This window comes from Sinocyclocheilus rhinocerous, unplaced genomic scaffold, assembly GCF_001515625.1.
Source record: "Sinocyclocheilus rhinocerous isolate Xijiao unplaced genomic scaffold, SAMN03320098_v1.1 scaffold400, whole genome shotgun sequence".
NCBI classification, from domain to species: domain Eukaryota; kingdom Metazoa; phylum Chordata; class Actinopteri; order Cypriniformes; family Cyprinidae; genus Sinocyclocheilus; species Sinocyclocheilus rhinocerous.
Window position 1 is genome coordinate 162,279 of NW_015666595.1, and position 26,087 is coordinate 188,365.

The 26,087-nt window shown below is 38.5% G+C and overlaps 1 protein-coding gene across 11 annotated transcripts in view; it reads right to left on the bottom strand.

Annotated features, from left to right (window-relative positions):
- The window catches only part of cacna1c (calcium channel, voltage-dependent, L type, alpha 1C subunit), a 129,350-nt gene that overhangs the window by 86,149 nt on the left and 17,114 nt on the right, over positions 1-26,087 (bottom strand). For all 11 annotated transcript variants that reach the window (XM_016544453.1, XM_016544450.1, XM_016544456.1 and 8 more), the window contains exon 2: positions 552-894. In XM_016544453.1, the coding sequence (XP_016399939.1) occupies positions 552-894 (343 nt within the window). The remainder of the gene's footprint in view (positions 1-551; positions 895-26,087) is intronic.

Consider the following 26,087-nt stretch of genomic DNA (forward strand, 5'->3'; position numbering starts at 1 on the left):
ATAATTTGAAAGAAATTAATACCTTTATTCAGCAAGGATGCATTTGATCAAATGTGACAGTAAAGATGGTTTACATTGTCACAAAAGATTTCTACTTAAAAAAAAGTTATTTTAAACTTTCAATTCATCAAAAAATTCTGAAAACAACAGTATTCCACACAGTCTCCTCAAAAATATTAAGCAGCACAACTGTTTTCAACATTAATAATAATATGAAATGTTTCTTGAGCAGCAAATCAGCACATTAGAATGATTTCTGAAAGATCACGTGAGACTGAAAACTGGAGTAATCGCTGCTGAAAATGTAGCTTTGCTATCACAGAAATCATTTATATTTAAAAAAATATATTAAAACAGAAAACAATTTGAAATATTTAATTTGAAATAACATTTCATAATATTACTGTTTTTATTGCAGTCTTGGTGAGCATAAGAGACATTCTACTACTATCATCACATTAACCCTTTCAAAAACTTTACCGACCACAAACTTATTAACAGTAGTGTATATACTGTATATGACAAACAGGTCAGAGTTCAGTAAAGGATACTTCCATTCCACGATACTGATGCACGCCCTGCGGATGGGGTTTTTAAGAGTGAGGCAGAGAAGGGCTCGGGGTGGGCGCGTGGAGGCAGTGCTGGCCTGTTTCTTGGGTTTGGTGTAGTGCTGGCGTTTGCGCTGTGTGGAGCTCGCAGTGGAGATCGGGGCTGCGGTGGTGCCCATCAGCTTGGCCTGCCGTGCCGCGTTGATGGCTGCCTGCCAGTTGAGGGGGGCACCAGGGGTGGGAATGTGTTCAGGTGCAAGACCCAGCACCCCACCCCCGCCCTCCACATGCTCGTCCTCATTCAGACTGGGGACTGGAGCCAACGACGGACTGGAATAGTTGGAGCCTGCAGAGGAAGAGAAGGAGACAGTGAATGAGAAAGTGTGAGAGAGACGTTAATGTAGCACTAGCACAAAAAAAGAAAATTCTCTACAAAACACAAAATAAGTGGAGATGTGTGCTGTTTGGTTCTGTATTAACCTGTAATACATAGAGAGGTTCTGTAATATTTAGGTGTTATTGATGTCATATTGAAATATTTTTTAAATATATATTTTTTAATCATATCTTCCTTGGCAACTTTCCTAATGCCTTTTAGGGTAGATTTGAAAAGCCAAAAAATAAAAGATTTGATTGTTTTACCACTGTCCCAGCCCCAGATCTTCAGTCATTTAAGAGAGTTTATTTTATAGAAGTCCACAGGGACAACAAAGCTCACAGCCAGATGGACAAGCGGTTATTAAAACAGTTTGTCTGCTTGTCACGTGTTGTACTTGTCCAGTCAATGTTATTACGCTTGTAAATATGCAAATAAGACCATCAAATCCATCCACAAATGGGTTTAAAAATGTACAGTGTGAAATCTCAAAGCCTGGCAACCCAAGATTAAACACCCCTGGTATTTATTTGTAATAACTCCTGGGTAAACAATTTCAAGTGTGAAAAGCCAATCAGTGTTCTTTTATATTAACTGTCTTGTTTTGAGGCATTCCAAAATAACCATACTGGCCAATTGCAACAGAGTATTTGTATTATATCGCACTAAACATCACACATGGCAGCCCTGCAGGACTGTGTCCCATCTCCATCTGCAGTCCGAAAGCGTCAAATCCAAAGAGAACCACCGTCAACCGTCCTACTGAAGTGTGTGTGTGTCAGGAATGAGAAACACAGTAGTAAGCCACAGAACTGAAAGTTTCTCCCATCCTGTACCCTCATTTTTCTCTCTCCCCCTTCTCTTTCTAATAAATGGTTCAGCCCATCGAATAAGCCAAAGTCTGGATTAGTTTGAAATGTCATGTAAGAATGACATCAGTGAGTTTATCTATGCTAAAATATTTTCTCCTATCCCAGTTTAACATGTCGTTTTTTGTAGAGTGATGCTGCGATGCTAGTGGTGCAGAAATCACATTCTTTAGACGTCTTTATAGGAGAAAGTGCTGGGTTTTGGTCATTAGGATTCAGTAAAGTATGTCTGAGAGTAAGAAGAGAACTGGAGAGTTGTTCTGTGTTATCTCACTCCTGTTAAATTACAGGAAGTCAGAGTGGGCTTTTCTCGATGACATGCAGACTCTCGTAAAGCACCATTTCTAATTAACGTAGTAAAGCCATGCTCTAGATAAAGGACTTTCAAAAGGAAGAATCTCAGTTACTCATCCTGAAGTACCTACATTGCATTCACTCTCTTGCGAGACTCTGACACATTTTTTTCTAATTGGAAGATGAATTTGTTTCTTATTGTTAGACACAAATGAACATGCATAAAAGCAGAAAAAAAAGAGCTACACACACACACACTCACTCTTGTAAACTTGAATTCACATAAAGCAAAGACTAGGTGTCAAGGAAAATCACCAAATTTCAAATCCCACATTCATTCACACAGATCAAATCTGCCGAAATCTCACCGAAAACTTTCTAAAGTTTGAGCCATGAGCTCTGACAGCCACTAAAGCTGTTCGCTTTGGAATCCATATTGCTGATGGATGAACTGAGATTCAATCACATTTTGCAACTGCATCACCACAGACACCAGGGGATCCCCTTCTCTCTGATCTGAAACCTGCAATGGGCTTCTCTTAGAGCTTTTGAATAGAGGGTCATTTTAAAAGAGGCACATCCACATTGTATTTTAACTAGCAGCTTCAAACTTGTAAACACTACAATGTACACACATGAACACATCGTATGAACAAATGGATGACTGTAAAAATGTGAATTAAAAACCTTTTTTTTAAAGAAAGGATTCTTTCACTATAAACAAACAAACAGACATCCACTGGCATCAGCCACTCTCAATGATCTTTCAGCATTTGTAAGTAGCAATTAGTACTGGATGAGCAGAAACAGGCTGAAACGAATGGGGAGGGACTAAATGAGCTAGGGGAGGGGCTAATATATATTGGGGAGGGGATAACTATAGTTTGGTTCCAAAATATGGTGTTTTTTGGCCATATGTCACCATTTTCACTCCAGCAGCTAAGTTAACACACACATACCTTGTGCACGTGTTAATCTAGTGCACTGCATGGATGAGTGTATTTTAACACCACAGTCACACACTCTCTCACATACTGTTTTATGAGTCAGCATCACCATTCATATATTCATCTCACCACACAAAAACACATACACCCGTTCACTCTCTCTCTCTGAGCTGTACATTAAAGGTATTTTCACTGCTGCATCACAGCAGTGGATGATTTGACCACAACTGTACAAGAGAATAAAACATTACTGCTCTGATTTCTACTAGTTCATTCTGCTCTGGTTTCTTCTGCAGCCAGGCCATTTTGTCACAACACTAGGATAAAGACACCTGTTAAACACTGTAAAAGAGGGAGTGATATTGTTTGGAGGTGTGGTTGAGAGTGTGATATTAGGTGTTCGACTTTCGACTGCGGCTGGATTTAACTGATCAACTAGATTTGCCGCTTATAGAGACATGAAGTCGAACACTTTCTGCTTGCTATAGTGACACTTGTGCAGTGTTTGCATACTCTACCACAGATGAAGTGGATTAGATGCAATATTTGTCAAATACACAGACAATTGTGAAGGTTTTATGTAGCAACAGAAACACTTTTCATTCAATACTCTATGTACTGCATAATACAGGGCCTGTATTACAAGAATAAAGTTCAACATAAGCCTATACTATTTAAATACCGATAAAGTGGGGACTATATTTTTTTATCAATTTTGTTTTGATAAACATGACAATATAACATTAAGATGAAAATATTTTTCCTATTATAAAAACAGGTATTTGTTTGCATTAGCAGAATTGCAAACATGTCAGAACAAACATGTAATGTACATCATCGTCGTCACCAGTGAATCCGGCCAAATGTGAAACTACTGTGCCGTCATCAGAGCTTGTGCAGCTGCTCTGTAAAAGCTGTGCAGAATGTATTTTGATGGCTGATGTCACAGTGATCTGGCATTGGCACAATCTCAAGTTGTACAAAATTTATAACTGGCATGTACTTCTTCAAATCAGACTGCAATTGCAGGAATGCATCCACAGCACACATGAATTTGTACACACCTACTGCCTGGGGGTATGGATAAGAGTGTGATATAGTTTGGAGGTGGGGTTAAGGGTGTGGCTTTGTTTGGGGGTGTGGTTAAGGGTGTGGCATTAGGTGTGTTTGACACAGACCGATCGGCGAGAGTTGCCGCTTGCAGTCGGGGGCGGAATTGAAAGCAGAAATGTCAAGTCGGACACTTTCAGCTCCTGGTAGTGGCGCTCGTGCTGTGTTTGCATATTCTATCACAGATGAAGTGAATTAAATGCAATATTTGTCAAATACACAGATGTTTCAGAAACGTTTTCATGACACAACAAAACTACTTTTCATATACTGCTTAATACAGCGCCATCTGTTCAAGAATAAAGTTCAACATAAATATACACTATTTAAATACCAATAAAGTGGGTCTATATACTTTTATCAGAGTTTTTTGATAAACGTGTTACGTGACGCAATATAACATTGCAACTACAGTAAACGAGCTTTTGCTGTTATGAAAACACAGATTTTTGAGCATTAGTGGAACTGAAGGTGTCAGAATAAACCTGAAACACACGTCATCGTTGTCATGTGGTGAATTCGATCCAATCGTGAAACAGCTGTGTCGTCATCAGCGCTCCTGCAGTTGCTCTGGAGAAACTGTGCCGGCTGAGTCTCTCGAAACACTCTCGCAGTACTTTCATGCTATACATCACAGTAACATGGCGTCGGCACTGTCTCAAGTCAGACAAAACTTCTAACCAGCATGCACTGCTTCAAGTCAGCTGCCGATCGGTCTGCACAGCGCCGCATGAAGTCGAACATAGTAGGTGTGTTCGACTTGAAGCGGCGCTGCGCAGATCGATCGGTGTATGACTATGTCATCAAAGTTCCGCGAGAGTGATTAGACCGCAGACATCTCGTCACAAATCGAACACACCTAGTGTGACATAATTTGAGGGTGTGGTTAATGGTGTGAAATTGTTTAGGGGTGTGCCTAAGGGTGCTGCATTGTTAGGGGGTGTGGTTAAGGGTGTGGAATTATTAGGGGGTGTGGTTAAGGGTGCAGCATTGTTAGGGGGTGTGGTTAAGGGTGTGGCATTGTTTGGAGTGTGGTTAAGGGTGTGGCATTGTTTGGAGTGTGGTTAAGGGTGCGGCATTGTTAGGAGGTGTGGTTAAGGGTGCGGCATTGTTAGGGGGTGTGGTCAAGGGTGTGGCATGGTTAGGGGGTGTGGTTAAGAGTGCTGCATTTTTAGGGGGTGTGGTTAAGGGTGCAGCATTGTTAGGGGGTGTGGTTAAGGGTGTGGTATTGTTACGGGGTGTGGTTAAGGGTGTGGCATTGTTACGGGGTGTGGTTAAGAGTCCTGCATTTTTAGGGGGTGTGGTTAAGGGTGCGGTTAAGGGTGCAGCATTAGGTGCGTTCGACTTCATGCGGCGCCGCGCAAACCGATCGGCGGCTGACTTGAAGCAGTGCATGTCGGTTAGAGATTTATCAACCAATGAGAGACAGGACACATGACTAAGACAACGAATGATAACATGACACATGAACCAAAGAACCAATTAGAACATAACACACAAGGTCCGTTCGACTTCATGCGGCGGCGCGCAAACCGATCGGCGGCTGACTTGAAGCAGTGCATGTCGGTTAGAAATTTAGTCCGACTTGAACCGGCGCCGACGCCACGTCACTGTCACGTGTGGTATCAAAGTACCGCGATATTGTTTCGAGAGCAGCCGGCTGACTCAGCTGGCGCAGCTTTTTCAGAGCGACTGCAGGTGTGCTGATGACGACACAGCTGTTTCACGATTGGCCAAATTCACCACATGACAACAATGACGTGTGTTTCTAACATCTTCAAATCCAATACTGCTCATAAATCTGTGTTTTTAGAACAGTAAAAGCTTTTTTACTGTAGTCGCAATGTTATATTGAGTCACGTTTATCATGAAAGCATATATACCCCCACTTTATTAGTATTTAAATAGTATATATTTACGTTGAACTTTATTCTTGAACAGATGGCGCTGTATTAAGCAGTATATAAAAAGTGTTTCTGTTGCTCATGAAAACGTTTCTGAAACATCTGTGTATTTGATAAATATTGCATTTAATTCACTTCATCTGTGATAGAGTATGCAAACACCGCGCGAGCGTCACTAACGGGAGCAGAAATGTCCGGCTTGACGGCTCCGTTTTCAACTCCGCCCCCGACTGCAAGCGGCTACTCTCGTTGATCGCCGTCTGTAGCCGTGCTTCAAGTCGAACGCACCTATTGTTAGGGTGTGGTATTGTTTGGAATGTGGTTAAGGGTGTGCCATTGTTAGGCGGTGTGGTTAAGGGTGCGACATTGTTAGGGGGTGTGGTTAAGGGTGTGGCATTGTTTGGGGTGTGCTAAGGGTAGTCTGTAGTCTCACACTGACCATTTCTAAAAATACATACTTCCCTAAAAATGGTTTGCAAAAAACAGTATGACAGCATGACAAAAATGTAGTACACCCTGGTTTCATTCATACTACACACTTTCATACTATATAGAACATAACTTTAAAACAGTTGCAAAGAATTTACCTAATCAAAAGCACCTACTCAGGGAGTATGTGATTTCAAATGCAGCCATGATGTAGCCAGACCTCTGACTACAGGCATAGTGAGTCCGAACCACATTACATCTCATTCTGGCCAGACACCGCTCAGTCAGCCAAAAAGAGACTTTTTGACTGATGTAAAATATTTAGGGGCGAGTGAATAAGAAACTAGAGTGTAAAGCATAATATAAGCATGTTACCAATAGACATTACTTTATCTAGTCAGTTTAATGTCTTTGCCATATTTCCCACACCCATATTCTAGATATAGTTTTTTTTTTCTGTAAAGCATGCACACCACATCTGAGAAACAGAATATTTAACACAAAAAGGTGCAATTAGACAGTTTTTAATCACTAGAGATAAGGAGTCATATGGTTAAAAGTTCAATGTTGATTCTCCTGCACAGCTGACAGAAAATATAACGCATTATTGTCATGACATGATTATTTCTTGCTTGCAAAAAAATATATTTGTTGTCATACACAGCTACTTTTGAACATCCACCAGAGAAAGATGAAAAGTGGACCATGCTAACCAGCAAAATCCGACCCCTTGGCCTCTGCAAGCATTTTTACAATCTATTTAAAGACCAATAATCATTACAATGATTAATTATCCAAATATTAGAGAAATAAAGAAAATATTTTAATGGTGTGGCGAGAGTTAAGCCTCAAAACCTAGAATAACATTACTTGCAGAAAGATCCAAACACAGGAAGAGACACAGGACCCTATGGACCCTAGAACACTGACACACACACACACACACATGCAAGAGTATTAATAACATCCTTTTAAAATTAATCTACAGAGATATAAGGCCAGAATAACCCAGATTCATAGGGAGAAAGTGATGAGGAGGTAACAGAAAGCAAGAGCGGGATAGAAGATGTGACAGAGAGAGCGATGTGGCGTGGCATCAACAGATCTTGTATCTTGCTGAACTGTTTTCTTCATTCAGCTGAGACATGCTACACTCTAAACATTGATATGTATATTTGTGAAGGGCTGTTTAAAAGCATAGCAGAAAACAGAGAGAAAGGAATTGACACGTAATGTTTCAGTATCAGTCAAGTTTTGTCCCTGCTGGTAAATGCTGTAACTACAACATTCTAGGGCAAAAGCATCTTTCTCCATTGACAGCCATTCAGAAGATGTCATTAGCGTTACTTAGTATTTCTTATATATTATTATAGTATTAATTAATATTTTTTATGAAAAATCTATTTAAGTTTAATTTTTAGTTTAGATTTTAGTAATTTTGTTATATGCTTTCGTCAATTTTTGGTTATTACTATTTAGCTTTTTTCAGTTTTATTTTTAGTAATTTCAAAAATATAAAAAATATTCTATTTCTGTTATTTTCCAAGGCAACATTTCTAATATTCATTTTTAAAGTTTAAGTTTTTCATTGAATATATTGATCATGTCAATCATTATCAATCATTGGTATATTAAATTCATTTCAACAGAATCAATTTTTCTAGTTTTCATTGTAGTTAACATTAGCACTAGCTGCCATATGTTGTGACAAAATTAAATTGAGCAAAATGAAAAAAAAAAGTAAATTCTATTAAAAATTACATGAAAGCTGTTAGATGTTTTCCATCTTTTTGGAGGGCTGTTTAAAGTGTTAAACTGCCTTTGACATCACACCTCAAGACAGTCGCTATAGTGAAGGCTATGTAATTTCCCTACAGCTCCAGAATGATTAGTCACATGACATTTATGGTTCTGGCGATTGACTCGAGAAAAAAAAATGGAGGTCAAGTACTTCTGTGCAGGTCCTGTGCCAGCCGAGAAACCAGCACTGAGGTTAATGGAAGTATTAATATGTGGAAAAATATAAATAATTTTAATGTAAAAGCCCTTTATAGTGAAGTTGAGATGGGCATCATAAAAGTTTCATTTTGACTTTATAAGTGCTGGGTTAATGTGGCACTGAGTCATCGCTCGATGATGTCACACATGCAGCAGTGAGCTGTAAAGCACAAAATACTGGCTGTTCATGGCTCAGCAGGGAATTGTGGGAAATGGAGTCATATGTTGACGATGCTCTGAAGCCATAAAGCTAAAATAAACAAAACAGTGAGAAAAGACCCAACTACTGGAGAAGAAAATTAACCAATGACAGGATAATGATGGCGAGATACACACAGGTCTTTGGGCACCTCGAATTTCTGTCCCTCTCTATCACACACACACACACACACACACATACACACACACACACACACAAACAGATCAAAGAGTAAGACAGTGAGTGTTTGCTAGAGAAAGATACGGGCAAAACACAACACTTAGGCACTGCTTGTATTAGGATGCCGTGTGTGTGTGTGTGTGGTGTGAGTGGGCGGGGCACACTGAAGGTGTCATCCATTACCATCTGTCTTGGTGTTATGTTTTTTATTCTTTTCATCCGTTCCCGATGTCCTGCTCACAAACATTTAGACTACAGGACCAGGAGATAAGGTCACAGTCCAGTTATTTTAAGAAACCGACACCAGTCACTATGGAGTTCAAAGCATGTCTGTTTAATATTGGTCATCAACACACACACATGAGTAGGTGCCAGAGAGTGAGGGATTCCAGAGAGATGGCAGTGAGATTGTAGCTTAGACTCAAACACATCTACCATGAAATTTAAACACACTTTCATACAGAACAATAACACAATGGGACAAAATCAACAAACCCATCATGATTTTGCTATTCGCATTTTTGTGATGGTGTTGAAGTAGTGCTGAAAATGTGTTGCTACACAGATTTCTGGAGTTGCAACAATAAAAGAAAGCAATATTGTTCAATGTCCAATTCATGTAAATCAATATTTGATTATTTATTTATTTATTTATTTGCCCGTTTTATCCTACACGAGGTAAAAATCAGAAGTCTGACTGCTTAGAAAAGTAAAAACAGTCAAGTCAACAACCATAAGTCAACAAGTCTAAAAATGTGCACAAAAAACTTTGTGCACCCAACTGACTCGAATATTTTTTTTAATCCGATAAGACGACGTGCATAATGGAAACTCCTCAATGTGCATTAAAAAGTCACGTGTCTCACACAATTGCATTCCCAAACATCAGACATCCGAGCGCAAGATAACATGACAGCATTAGTTACTTCATTTCATAATTTATAATGTAAGAAAAAAGAGCCATAGGCTTGTTTACTTGTTTACTTTAGAAACATAGCTACTATCATTTTGTATTATGTTCAAAATGTACTTAAAACATATGTAGCTAAATTAAAAATCAGATTACAACAAAACTCCAGAGATTTCACCTTAAAAAAATGACAAGCAGAAGTGCGTTTAAAAAACATTCCCTAAATTTGCAGTAAAATTTCAACACTGTTTGAATTGATTATGATCATCGCTTACACCAGCAAGGGTCAGACGATTGTTTTTACAGTGTAAATCATTCATTCATTTATAGTTCTTCAAAACGTTGCCAGCCAACTGGCCAGGATCTCTGCATTTACTAGCCAAAGCCAATTTTTACTCGCATTTGGCACTTGGCGAGTGTTAATTTTAGACCCTATACTTAATTATTTTTGTTTATTTGATACCCCATGGCTTAACAGGACTTATATGAACTACTGCTTTCACAATAAAAAAGACCCAAAAACTGGAATGGAAACTGGAAAATTGGCACTTGATCCTGAAATGAACTTGATTCCAACCCAAACCACAGATCTGCATTCACAGACAACTCAGCAACTGCTTCATATATACTGGACACGTATAGGTATGCCGTCATGAGGCCTTCATATGCTGAGCAAAATGTTCCATTGTGATGCAGTCTGGCCTATTTAAATACAACCGAAGTGCAGCTGGTTTTCATGGAATTCGATGCTTTTAGAAGGAAAGTCAAGACATGAATGAGAGTCCTGGAATTCTGAACTGGAATTTGGCCCAGAGGATGCGGAGGGATTCGGTAATCTCCGTCACGAAAAGAGCCTCGCAGCGCAAACCCCGCTGGTCCAGATTAATGCTGCATTTAACTTGGAGCATTAATGCTGATCCGTACAGCCGCGTTTCTCTCCTAAACCCTCACACACACACATTTAGAGCGACTTCATCTCATCTTCATCTCTCTCTCGTTCTGTCTGTGCTTTCTCCCTTTTTCTTTTAATATATGCCTGTGTGTGTAACAGCTAAATATGAACTCTCTTCAATAATGTATAACTTACTGAATAATATATAACTCATCAGACCATCTCTTTTGCTCTCTCTCTCTTCTCTCCTTCCTCCACTGCCAATATCACTCCATCTCTCTCCTCTTTATCTGTTCCGTCCAACTCATGCACCCTGCCTCTTCCTGTCTTTTTCTAAACATCTTTCCCCTATTCTCTGTATTCAGAAGGGCAAGAGGTGACCTGTGAAGGTAGCAATACCTGTGAACTAAATTTTCAAAAGCAAAGTTTTGATTCGGTAAATTCGCAAGCCTTTTGTTGCCCTTGAAAGTTCCAGGTGAAACTGTGATTATGTTCAAAATCGATCAACCCCTTAAATGCAGTTTAGTATAACAATCAAATCCTTAAAGAATCAATACTACACAGCACATACATGTAAGTCACTATAAACTTCCCATCAATTTTCCAAAATTACTGTTCCGGAGTCAATTGACATTCTACTTCTTTCCTTGCAATGGGAAAGAGAAGAGGAAAGGGCTGCAGTTGAAAAGGTAATAATAGTCATAATTCTTAAACAAATGAAAAACAAAGCATTTAGGAGCAGAGTTTATATTTCCTGCAGAGTTTAGCGCCAATCCTAATCAAGCCCACCTGAACAAGCCTTCAGGTTTACTCGAAAATTAAACTTTGCAGCTAAACTTTGCAGGAACGTGGAGTCGTGGACCTTGAGGGCCAACGTTAAGAACCCCTGGTTTAGACCTTTTTAACTCTCAGTGGTACAGAAGGAAGTGATTGTGAAAGGTTCAAAGGTTCCACCATTGTTTTTTTCTTGTGGGATCTGAAGGAGCGTTTGGACACAGAAAAGGCTAATACATCACATGTGGTGTCAGACTTAACAACCGGAACGTTACTTAAATACAACCGAAGTGCAGCTGGTTTTCATGGAATTCGATGCTTTTAGAAGGAAAGTCAAGACATGAATGAGAGTCCTGGAATTCTGAACTGGAATTTGGCCCAGAGGATTCGGTAATCTCCGTCACGAAAAGAGCCTCGCAGCGCAAACCCCGCTGGTCCAGATTAATGCTGCATTTAACTTGCGGTAATCTCCGTCACAAAAAGAGCCTTGCAGCGCAAACCCCGCTGGTCCAGATTAATGCTGCATTTAACTTGGAGCATTAATGCTGATCCGTACAGCCGCGTTTCTCTCCTAAACCCTCACACACACACATTTAGAGCGACTTCATCTCATCTTCATCTCTCTCTCGTTCTGTCTGTGCTTTCTCCCTTTTTCTTTTAATATATGCCTGTGTGTGTAACAGCTAAATATGAACTCTCTTCAATAATGTATAACTTACTGAATAATATATAACTCATCAGACCATCTCTTTTGCTCTCTCTCTCTTCTCTCCTTCCTCCACTGCCAATATCACTCCATCTCTCTCCTCTTTATCTGTTCCGTCCAACTCATGCACCCTGCCTCTTCCTGTCTTTTTCTAAACATCTTTCCCCTATTCTCTGTATTCAGAAGGGCAAGAGGTGACCTGTGAAGGTAGCAATACCTGTGAACTAAATTTTCAAAAGCAAAGTTTTGATTCGGTAAATTCGCAAGCCTTTTGTTGCCCTTGAAAGTTCCAGGTGAAACTGTGATTATGTTCAAAATCGATCAACCCCTTAAATGCAGTTTAGTATAACAATCAAATCCTTAAAGAATCAATACTACACAGCACATACATGTAAGTCACAATAAACTTCCCATCAATTTTCCAACATTACTGTTCCGGAGTCAATTGACATTCTACTGCTTTCCTTGCAATGGGAAAGAGAAGAGGAAAGGGCTGCAGTTGAAAAGGTAATAATAGTCATAATTCTTAAACAAATGAAAAACAAAGCATTTAGGAGCAGAGTTTATATTTCCTGCAGAGTTTAGCGCCAATCCTAATCAAGCCCACCTGAACAAGCCTTCAGGTTTACTCGAAAATTAAACTTTGCAGCTAAACTTTGCAGGAACGTGGAGTCGTGGACCTTGAGGGCCAACGTTAAGAACCCCTGGTTTAGACCTTTACACCAAGGACACGAACAGTATCGACAACTATAAGGTTTTAATATTTATTCTGATTCCGTGAGAATAGGGAACTCAATTGCACAACTATAATGGTAATGACACAAAGCAATGTTTTTGTTGGAAACACTTTTAGAAGTTTTTTTAGCTGATGAATGATAAAAACCATTGACTGCCAATCATAATCCAAAGAGTTCAAGCATTCAAAGCATGTGACGACGTAAGTGCAGCGCACATTTATAATGAACAGAATAATATCCTGCATTGTTGTGGACGCTAATATGGTTATCATTATACAGAAGTTATCATTTTTGGTGTGAACGGTCTTTATACTTGACAAGAACTTCCCAGCTCACAGTTCTCCACTAACTTTTCAAATGTGATGGCTCCCCAGCACCTGTGGCCTCATGGGATAGCAAAGCATCGAATGCTGGTACACTTTTGAATCTCATCTGAGGCATCCTGGTATTGCCCGCTATTGTTTGCCTACTATATCATGATCATACTGAATATTCAACATCCTACTCACATACTGCTGCTTGCAAACTGTGTAGAAGGGAAGTATGCATATTCGGCCACCTGTAACAGGACTGTAACAAGAACTGGGTTGAGCTGAGCTAAACTCTTTTTAGTTCTGAGAAGTTATTAGCCAGTTTAACAGTCATCATCACACACAGGCACTCACGGCAGCACTCTGGAGGGCTAAAATAGGGAGAGGAGCAGAAAAAAAGACAGATGTAGTAATTGGGTTCACGTCTTTTCTTCAGGAGTGCATGAGTAGCTCTAATCTTCCTCCACTGCCCTAAACCAAGATTAGACAGACTCCTGAGACCACCACCTTCTCTCGTTCTCTCGCTTCATTCCAGTGCTCTGTTCTTCACCCAATCTGAAATAATTAACTGCTATAAGTGAAATTAATTACATTAATTAGAACAGTGGAGTTATTTTGGGGTCCAAGACGATGAAGAGGAAGGTTTGGGACCACATTGACCCTTCTGCACACCTGTGTGTGTGTGTGTGTGTGTGTGTGTGTGTGTGTGTTACAAGGGAAAGGTGAAATGTCACATGAGAAAGGGTGGGCTGGTGGGGGAGAAACGAGGTTGTGGAAAAAAAAACTCCTAGTCATTTCTGATCATAAAAACGGGTGATTCAAGCCTTTGTGGGAAAACTACGGTCGTCTTTCCTCTGATATAACCCTTTGGAAATGGTTCTTCCAGGATTTATTTCACAGAAAGGGTCAGATGGTTCTTTGAAAAACTACTTAGAGGAAGGTTCATCTATAAAATACAAACTGACTGCCAGACTCACAGAGACGCCATCGACATCTGTTTCGCACACAAACCGCAGACAGGCACAGAGTCAAAAGCAACAGTAAAAGGAAAGCACAACAGAACAAAATGTGTGAGCTTGATCATTTTTCACCTCTGCCAGGCCTGAAATGACTTCTCTCTTGACCATAAAGAGTCTTACCTCATTCCTCTGAGCTAGGACATTATATGAGAGCCTAAGGGCTGCTTAAGGGTACAATGACAGGAAAAGCAAAGAAAACTCTGGTCAGGCTAGAGCCCAGAGTCCTGTGTGTTTGATGCCAATGCCACTTTACACATGCTGCGGTTTTAAATGCAGCATTAAACAGCAATTACAACACATTTAACTAATGTTATCTATAACTGAAGCAAACTAAATATTTAGGTCGGTGAGAACTGGAAATTCACCCTTTCTAAATGCTTCTTAATGATCTTATTATAAACAATTCATCTATGCATGTTTAATTTTGTTTGTTTTTGACCCCATAATTTTTAATGAAATGCCTTAACTTGATCTTCCAGTGAAATGACAGACTTCTCTCTGGTGACTAAATGATCTCCAATATAACCTGATCTCCAATTTAACCTCACCACTTTCTTACAACAGACTGCAAGCTTACATTCAGCTCTGCCTCAAACTGATGTATTGAAATAAGTCCCCATTTTTTTCCTCTTTTTCTATAAGAAAAAGAACAATATGGACAAAATGATGCTTCTGTTACATTGTATTAAATAACTTATTGGAACAAAACTTTTGGAACGCTTGTCCAATCAAATTAGCGAACCAGAAGTAACTGTATGAATTCATAATTCATAATACATTTTAATTTCAGCAGCAAATGTGATGCATCTAATTGCTGAAATTAATAAAAAAAAAATAGTTTGCATTGCATTCATACTGGCTTTGAAAATGGCTTTTCAGTCAATTGAATTTTTTTAAGTCATCTTAAATATTGAATCATGCACAATAATACAAAGTTTTATTAAGAAAGAAAATAGAGTAAAACCGATATAATTTGACTTTTAAAAAAAAGTGAAAATGAACAGCAACTGTTGAATATTCAGGACAAGCCAAGGGTATGCTGGGAAAGACATTTACATCATTAGAATGATTTTACAACCAGGACCAGTGTGTTCATAGCAGGTAAGGGGGCCCAAAGACCCTCAGCACCATCTGTCTGAGACATCAACCGCTCTGAGGTCAGAACCTACATGTCTCATATCACATTTCACATATCACAAGACCACTGCTGAGATTTAGGGATAAAAGATAACACTTAAAATGAAGCAGTACATTTTTGAGAGAAAGCAGAGAGGTTTAACATGAGATTACACTCACAAAGCTGATTGGCACCTCCAAAAGCTGAAGCTGACAATAGGAAAATGAATCTGCACCCAGGGTGCGAACTACGGGGGAGCTAGGGGGAGCTCGGCTCCCCTTAATAAGACATGGGCTCCCCTGAAAACGGGATTTGTGAAATTTTGGGGGGTCTCAAAAAATATTGACAATGTGTTATTTTGACGTGCAATTTCAGTTTTGTGTAATGTGATCATCGTGGATTATTATGTGTAAAATTGCAAAAATATCATTCATCCATGCATGACGGCGATTTAAACCTAATTCACTTCAATAAAGATAACTATACATAATATTCTTGTCATGAGCATCGCGGTGTGGGGGCGATGTATCTTTGTAAGTCATTGTAAGCCCTCTTTTGAGGCACGCGCAAGCGCACGAACACCCCCCCCTATAAAAAAAAACAAGTGGGCTCCCCCAAAGTCCACGGTATAGTTCAAACACTGTCTGCACCCCTTTCTCTCTCTCTCTTATTCATATTCCTGCAGTGTGCTCTCTCTTGCTCCCTGTGCTTATAGTGAGTCTGAACCAGGCCGGTCCTCCATCTCTCTTATGCTGGCACCGAGACAGGAGAGCCCAGAGTGTATCTGTAATGAATACAAATCCCGATCCATTACTTCTGGCTGTGGCCCAGCCCCAGCGCTCAACCACTTCCTGTTCCCCAGTGATCAAACTGCCGACTGTATTAATCAGAAGTGTTAAACTGAGGTTTGTGTCCTGTTGGAATGTGCAACTGGAAACCTCATCAGAGCAGAGACATCCAAGGCTCAAATACAATGGGGTGAGTTATTCATCAGTTCTGGACAGAATTCTGGTTCTGATTTAAAGGAGAATGAGCCAACCAGATATTTACGACATGCGTTGGTATTTAGGCTCAAATATGATGGCAGGAATGATCCACTATAACTTAAAAAAAAAAGTTCACAAACTTGAGCAGACTGAACAGGATTGCTAGACCCATGACAAGTCAAACACTGATTAGGTCGACTGAATAGTTTAAAGCAATATTCACATCAAGAAGAGATTTTGAGTCACAGTCCGGTGTCACTGTTAAAATATTGATACTAGTGAAAGCATAAATATATTAGCATTCCCTTCAAGGTATGACCGTACTGTACAGTCAAAACTGTAAATAAATAAGTAAAATAAAATAAAAACAAAAAAATCACAACACAGTATCTGGCTTTGGGTGAGATAATGCTGTGCTGACATTGCCTTAAATCCTGTTTTTCCAACAGGACATTAATTGAATTTGGTGTCGTTTCTTTTCATGAAGCAAATAATCTCCCATTATTCAAAATATAAACTGAAATTACTTTCAAGAGGATATGTTTTCCGCTATGCTTCCAGGTGCTACAGTACTTGACGAAATATCAAAATCAAGTCAATCTTTAATAAGATCTGTTAAATAAATCCTATTTTGTCCTGTTTATTTCCCTCTGTTTCTGCCTGTACCCAGTATTGCTTTCTACTCCGTAAATGTACTAATGAGAGCTTCAACAAATTAACCCAAAAATAACTAAATTAATCAGCTATGACATCAATTTCAAGATGTGACACATTTTAAAGGAAAATTAAAGAAGTCTCACTTGATCTGAACGCTTGATTTGAGATCGTATGTTTTACCATCATATCCAGCTTCTCCACTCTTATGATCCAACCACAGAAGACAAAAGTCTCATGAGAAAACAATTCTAAAACCTTTCAAATATGTGACTATAGGTATTTAATAAAAATTTAATAATAGCTCCTGATCTGCAGATATACAGCTAAGTTAGCGTTTACATTGATTGCTAAGCAACAGGATAGAATATACAGTGCAAGTCTATTGCAAGCTGACAAATTTGTTATATGTAACATTTAAGTCATTTTGGTGCAACCTCAATCTTTTTTCACTCATTTCAAACATATTAGCTGATAAAATCCAGAACTCAGCTATATATAACCTTTTCCTGATCCCAAATCTGATCCAAACATATCATGAGGTCCAAAATGCACCGCATACAAAGAATGACCCTTTTAACAGCTTGTTCATCGAAATCAATCAGGTCTTGGAGAGTTCTCCATCTCTGTTAAGCTGAAGGCAGTACAGAGTTGACAGCAGTGGAAGTAGTCCAAATTATTTCTTTCTTTCCATATCTCACATTTGTCTTTTCAGCAATGAAGGCATCTCATTTGTGGTTTCCAAAATGATAGACACTGTATCCAAAACCATTTAAACAACACACTGAGTACAAAGAGAGACAATGTGTTTGCGAAAAAAGGAAAAGGAGGTTTTACTTTTTGGAAACCTGCCCTCTATTCATTTTCTGAGAAGAATTACATCCCAACCAAATCCAACAGGAACCCTGGATTCAGCAGAAGAACCGAAGTTCATCAGGCATAAACCACGCCTACATTTCCTCCTGGGCCAACCTTCCACTGCACCTGAAGGACACCTTGAGGAGATTCAGGCATTTCATTAGCAGGCCACATTTCTTCTACATCTAATTACAACACCACAGATTGTGCTCTGGGATAATACATTTCCACTCAGAATGTATTTAGATTATTAATCAATTAATCTCCTGCCTATAACGACAGGTTTAACATACACACAATTGCGGCCACATGTGTCTGTATGTGCGCTGCTGCATAAACAGAAACACAATAAGATCAAACCCCCCAAGAATAAACATGGAGAACTATATTACACGATTAGCCAGGTTTCAGATGCTTCAAATCTTCTTCTCACTGAAATGCTCAAGATACATTTATTTAAGGCTATATGCTAGATTATCAATCATTGACAAAATAATTTTTTAGCATATATATATATATATATACACACACACACTCATATTTACAGTACTTCCCCTTCCAGGAAAACAGTCAAAAAAAATTATGACAACATCTCCTTATCAGCAACATACACAAAATTTTTGTCCAATAAAATGTCTCTCTTCCCAAAAGCTAGCAATATTAATTAGCAAAATCAAGGTTTTGCTAGGGCTGGTCTATGACATACATGCATTTTCACAACATCCTGTTTCAATAGGCAATGCATTAGCACGGGAAAGAAAATTGCATTAATCCATTTGATTTCAAGGGGTCCATTCAATACTGAATACTGGAAAGCATAAGGGTCTAAGGAACATTTAATATAATAAACCGTATTTTCCGAACCCTTTTATTCTTAAGCACACAGATTTTGGACAGTGCCATACTGGCACACAGATTCTGGTGCCATAAAGCAAAATTCAGCAAAGATTCATGTACACTTCTCAAGATGCTGCCAGAACACAGTGTTATTTGGCATTGTCCTTGCTTTGCACAAATCAATTTTTATTATAAAGAAATCCATTTGTTTTACTATGGACGATAACATTTTAAAAGCGCAATTAAGACCCTGAATTGCAATACATAAAACTGACCCAATCTTTGACCAAGTGAAAACATCTTTGACCTCAGCAGTCAGGCTTTAAGTCACTTTTGATGCAATCTTTGGCCAAAACGAGAGGCAAATGTCTGGATCTAAACATTCTGTTACTGCTGAACTGCTACATGGTTTAGACAGGACACATAACTTGCTGCCAATGGCTGAAAATTTAAATTCCATCTTCCAAAGAACAGGAATAAAAGAGTCTCTGCTGCTGACTTTATATCTGTCCATGTCCTCTTGCAGAGGACACGGTTCTCAGCTGTCTAATATACCACCAGAGGACATTACTTGAATAATTTGTCAAAGTCAGACATTTTTTTTTGCAAAAATGCAATACCAGAAAATGGAAGGTTCCTGAAGCTTAATGCGGTTAATATTTTATCCACATTTTTTAGGTGTGCGGTACCTGAGCCAGTGCGATAGAATTTTAGAGTCTGTATGGCTAATGCAGCTGATAGATTGACTAAAGGGGCGTTACTTAGGTCAGGTCACTTATAGCGATAGCTCACCCAAAAATGAAAATTCTGTCATCATTTACTCACTCTCATGTTGTTCCAAACGTGTATGACTTTCTTTCTTCTGTGGAACACAAAAGAAGATATTCTGAAGAGTGTTTTAGCTGTTTTCGACCAAAAACAACATAGGACACCATTGACTTTCAATGTATAATACATATATAAAAATTTTATGGAACAAAAAGTCATACAGGTTAGAAACGACATGAGGATGATTAAATAATGACTTTTTTTTTTTCCTCGGTTGAGGCCATTTTTTACCATGGGTTATGCTTTTGTGCAAGGCATATAGTGTAAAACTGTAGTGCAAGAGTTGTTTAGCAAAAGATAAGTAATGGCAAGGTGTTTACCAAAAGACAACCAATAATAAACCGCCTCTCATCTCATTAAATATTCATGTGCTTTGTACAAAAACATTCATGCTCTGTTTAGTTTTAGTGTCTGAAGGCGACAGTGACAGCAAACACTCATCTGTGTTTTCCTTCTATTTTTGAAGTTTTTTTCCGGAGTATGTTTCAGAAGACAACCAGAACAGATTTATGTGATGATATTTCCATGGATGGACAAGCAGTTAATAAAATGTGCTGTACTTGTCCAATCAATGTTATTCACCTTGTAAATATGCAAAGAAGAACAGCATCACAGGGTGGTCAAATGTAATACTAAAATCTGACTAGTCACGCTTAATGCCTGACTCAGGGTATGAACAATGTGAACAAGATAACCTGGCAACACTTTATTTTAAGGACCAATTCTCATTATTAAATAGTTGCTTATTAGCATGCATATTACTAGCATATTGGCTGTTTATTAGTACTTATAAAGCACATATTAATGTCTTATTCTGAATCTGCATGACCATATTTTGGATCCCTTAATCCACTCCATACCTAAACTTAACAACTTCCTTACGAGCTATTAATAAGCAGCACATTTGGAGTTTGTTCAAAACTCTTAAATATACATTTTAAATATAGATTTTATATATTTATATAAAATAGTGATTATGTGTTCCCTTTTCTAAAGTGTTACAGATAACCCAAGATTGCATTAACAATTTCACAATTTGACAATTTCAAGTGTGAAAAACCCACTGAGGTTTGCATACGTAAATATGACAATGTCTATGTGGGACTGAAGTCATTTCAAAAAGAAGTTTTGAAAGCCAATGAAAGCCAGTGGGGTGCAAAACACTAATTTGGACAAAATACCACTCAGATCAAAACATCTTTTGTGTTCCAAACTTGTTTTTACAAAAGATTGTATAAATGATGACAGAATTCACTTTTGAATGAACTGTCCCTTTAAGTCCCAAGGGCTAATTCAGGATACAGATCAGCCAAATATGCTTGCAGGGCTAATATTCAGAAGGCTATGGGTTTGAGTCCCCAGGGCCTAATGCCTTGGAGCAGAGCTGCATTGTGCCATGCTGATGTGGCTGGAACAGCAGGTGTGTGTCTGTTTTTGTCAGAGAGTGCCAGAACGAGTAAACTGTTTAAATAGAGTCCATCCGTGCCGGTACTGCACAGTGGCGTCCAGTCAGCAGCTTTAGGATGGTGCACAAAGAATCGGTCATCATATGGATCCAGGATGAATCAGAGCAAGAATGCATGGAGGAAGATGTATAAAATAAGATGTGGCCTTTAAAAGTGCACCGCTGTGCCTCTCTTTCTGCTCTTTTCATCTCAATGCTCAGGTCTCAAATGTGTTATATCAGCACTTTTAGTCACTTCCTGCCAGAATGGTACTGACCCAAAGAATGTCGACGTCCCATGTCTGGCAAACAGCGGCACCCTCTAATCAAGGCCCGAGTCACCATCTCACTCACCACATGTAGATTTATTGCCTCGCTGTGCACTTGTAGGGCACATTTCAAGCATCATAATTAATCGACCATGGCTGCCGATAACAGAGTCATGACATGCCTGTTTTCTCCCCGGTTTCATTCATTTGTCTGAAGGTCGAGAGAGCGGAGAGAGATTGTGAACTGAAAGAAACACAAAAGGATAGGAAGCCTGAACGGGTCTTCACTTTCTTGGGCTGCTAAGCATCATGGCCGGTGTTATTATTTCCACCGGCAGCCTGTGTTCGTGTCGTTATGTGCCGTCACAGGGAATTATGGTAGTCTTGGGTGATTAGCACTGATGAGAAGCAGATGGCTGCAGAGGTACAGTAAGACAACACAGTGTTAGCGGTTAGCATGCTAGCTGGGGTTACGCTGCAGCTGACACCGTTCTTGTGCCACAGCTGTCTGCTAAACGCTCATAAAAGCAGGACTTTGAACAGCACTGAAACTAAACACACGTGCGTACGCACGCGCTTAAAGCTATAGGCAAACGTTTGGCTATTGAATGTGGTTCAGGGAAAAGAGAGGCGAGTTGTGATCCTTGTGCCAGAACAGAATTGGGTCCAGACCCAAACGATCCATCACGATAAGTTGTCACGAGAGACTTGATTGCAGCAACATGGCTGAAGGATTTTGCTCCTTCTAATGTCTGTGCAAACACGCTGTCAGTGTTACTACGGACCACTGAGCCTGATTTTGAGTACATTTTCATGCCCGTTGTGCAGGTCGAACAGTTTGCTGACGTGGTAAAGGATTTAGTCCTGAATGATCGAAAAATGAACTGTTAGCTAATTAACTGGTTTAGTATTGATTGAGAAACAAGACCCTGGAAAAGCATTAAACTGGCTGGGAGAAATGAAAGAGAGAGACAGAATGATGATCATGAGTTTCTGTCTTCCTGTTCAACAGGAAATCTACAATCTAATTACACCAGAACTCAAAGCTTAATCAAATAAGGCTTAAAAACACTGTATTTATCTGTTTCAGTCACATGACCTTTTCAACCTGGAATGGAGAGTAAAATATTAATGTTTTTGTGTTGTTTTCTGTTGTTTTCTATTACACAACAAAATATACAGTATACATTTGCCATAACTCTTCAAATACGCCACCGTACAAATATTTGGTGTCAGTAAGATGTTTTTGAAAGAAGTCTCTTATGCTTACCAAGGCTGAATGTACTGTATTTGATCAAAAATACAGTAAAAACTGTAATATTGCGAAATATTACAATTTAAAATAAGTGTTTTCTGTTTTCATATATTTAATATAAAATGTAATTTATTCCTGTGATGCAAAGTTGAATTTTCATCAGTCATTACTAGCCTTCAGTGTCCCATAATACTTCAGAAATCATTCTAATATTCCGCGTTGGTGCTGAATAAACATTTCTTATTATTAAATCACAGTTAAAAACAGTTCTACTGTTTAATATCTTTGTGGAAACATCATTTTGTTAATGAATAGAAAGTTTAAAAACAGCATTTATTTGAAATAAAAAAATATTTTGCAACATTATAAATGTCTTTGCTCTCACTTTTGATCAATTTATTGCACCCTTGATGAATAAAAGTATTTATTTCTTATTGCCTTTAAAGTTTTGAATGGTAGAGTAAGTGTGAATGACAACGATCACTGAACTTCACTAATGTCATTATGCATTTAATTAGTAGATCTTAGTAGGGTTTTTAAAGTTAAATTTACACATAATGAATGTAACACCAGGGCTTCATAAACTTCTAGTTTAATTGTATCTGACTCGATTAGGTCTATGTTATAAATTTAATTTACATGGGTAATGACTGCTAATATGTAAAAGACATCTGAGATGAAATATCAGTGCTTTAGGCTGAACATTTTCTAACAAAATTAGCAAAAACCAAAAGGTATAACAATTATTCTTGCTGTCCCTCTGGGAGCAGTTTCACTTTATCAAGCTTAATAAATAGAAACAAGTTTTGAGGACTATGGTCACATCCCTCATGTGTCTGATGAACAAAGCATGTGCACAACAAAACACTCTCATAACCTAAGCGGTTCTAACAGTAAATTAATAATATGTTATATCAAGAAAAAAAAAATTGGTTATAAGTTAAGTGCACTAAGGGTTCAAGGGGAGTCAGTTAAAATAGATTGTCTGATTACACAATGTGTGAAAACACAGATTTGGCTCTCACCAAAGCACCCACAACAGAACACCTTCTTGAAGCACATGATTTTATAACCTAACAACTATCGAATAACGTCTTTCAAAATGAAATGCATGCACATCACAAGGCAACAGTAAGAAGGGTATTTTACCACTTCATAGTCAAACCTATAATAACTTGAACCCAACACAAATTTCTCATAAGTTAATTCCTTCGCCACTGAAAGCCCATCAGGCGAAACTCTTCTTTGCGCTGATTCCTATTGAAATGAAAAAAATTCCTATTGAAATATTTGTCCACAAATTTAAGGAAATGTGCCTGCACTTTTCTAATGATGAAAATGGTTTTTAATTAATGATCTGATAAAAAAAAGAAAAAAGAAATGGCACCTTAAATGACAGACATGGCCATATTCAAGGCTTCTAAAAATACATACTTAAATTTGAATACATTTATTTTGTATATTTTAAAAAATATATATTTTGTAAGTTTGTTTTGTAACCGGTTTATCAGAAACTGCCTTATAGTTTTATTTGAGGCAATAAATCAATTATTGCTTCATAATTATTCTTCATGGGGAGACTTTCATGCACAAATTATGCTGGCAAAATGGAGAAATCTGTACATCAGGTAAATCAAACTCGACAAAGTGTCAGTGAAGTCAGAAAAAGCTTCATCCCTGACCAAAGGTGCCGCTGCTTTAAAGGTCATATCATGAAAGACCACATTTTCCTTGATCTTCTGAAATAAAAGTAGCACTATCCTTCTGAAGGATCCCAGCGTTAGAAACAAGTGACTTTTATTTTTATCAGGAGTTCCTGACTGTTTTATTTCGGCTTAACTGTGAAATACATTCATTTGATTGATCACAGTGTAATGCAGCTTTGCAAAGAAATTGTTATTGAACGCTGAGGCAGCAGAAACTACATTAGACCCGACAGCAAATTCACAATTCGTTAATAAATGTTACTCATTTCAAGTGTAAAGAGGTTAGCCAATCATAACAGAGGTCATTTGCATGGTGGTCTACTATCTTAAATATAACTTAAATATCACCTAGCTGATTATATAAGTATTTAAAATATATTTATTATAAACATTACAGTTAATTTTGTTGTCATACAAGCCATTACATTTGTCATTTATGTAGCTAGAGGGCTACAGAGCCATATTATTTATTTCTTTTTGAGCAGGTCTTTTATCCGCACAGTTTCACCTGAGGGAGGACAGGAACATGTGTGAAGGGCGAGTTTGACGCTGGGCAGCCTGTCTGTCAGGCAGCAAATGCTTTAGACTACATACAGTACTAACAAAAGCATTTATTGTCTCATCTTTGTTAACTACTGTTTTTAAATATGGTTTCAAATACATCCACCATTTCTTGCAAAGGTTTGGTTTTTAGGCTTTCAACAGATTTGAATTCTCTCAGTTGCCATGGTGATGATATGACTTGCTGGGGCACAACTGCTAGATGGCGCCAATATTTCAACACCTATCTACTCATCTCCTGCATGAGTGTCCGTGTGTGTGACTGTGAGCAAGTGTGTGAGGAAGTTTGTGAGTGTCAGAGAGAGAGAGTGTGAGAAAGAGAAAGAGAGGGTGAATGAGAGATTTGACGTTAGTCTAAATGAAATGCTGTCAAGACAGAGATGGCCAAAGAGAGGGACAGAAAGTGGGTGGATAACAGACAGACAACGGGTATTGAACAGACAGGGAGAGAAATGGACAGGTAGAGGACGGGCAGGGAGAGACAGACAGCAGGTAGAGGGCAGAAAAACCTTGAGTCACTCGAACAAACATTTGTCTCAGGGATTCAGAGAGAGCCGGCGTTTAGAAATGATACTGTATGCGGTAAATGAAATGAAATAAAATATGATTTCATACAATCTGACTCAAATGAAAACGATTTGTTGGCAAAACGTCAAAATGGGACATGGGTACATCATACAGAATAACGTACAAATGAGACTGTACACATTCATACAAGTCACCATTTCACCAAAGTACTTATGAACTCTCATGAGACCAACTCAGAGAAAACGTTACAAAACAATGTCATTTGTAGGAAAATGTAAGAGTTGTAATAATTAAAAAAACTGTACATATTTCATTTCAATTATGTGAAACATTTCAAATAGTTTCTTTAAAATTTGTGAACCTCTGAATGTATTTCAGATTTGTCACCGAATTGAGCCGGGGCCTGTTTTTTCTGCCATATTATAGGCAGGGTTGGGTTGAGTGGATTTTGATGGAGACACGAGACCAGCAGTCGTTTCAGACCGTGTGTGATGCTGGCATGACTGATGTGGTACATAAATCACTCGATGTAATATGCCCCTGCCATCTTGGGAGGGAAACCCACTCCATTCCCCCTACAAATACACACATCCGTCACTCCTTCATTCAATATCCCCAAACAAGAAAACAATGCAATACCAATGTGTAATTAAATTCAAGTGTATGCCTCATTAATTATGTTAATCGGGTGGTCTGATTATTGAAAATGTGTTCCGGGGTCTTGAGTCAACAGTAATTTCTCGATATACAGTAAGAAAATTGCAACACAGGAAGGGCTGTAAAGTAGTCAACTGATATATGCTCCACGATTGTGGCTGATGCGAGACATAATGCCCATATA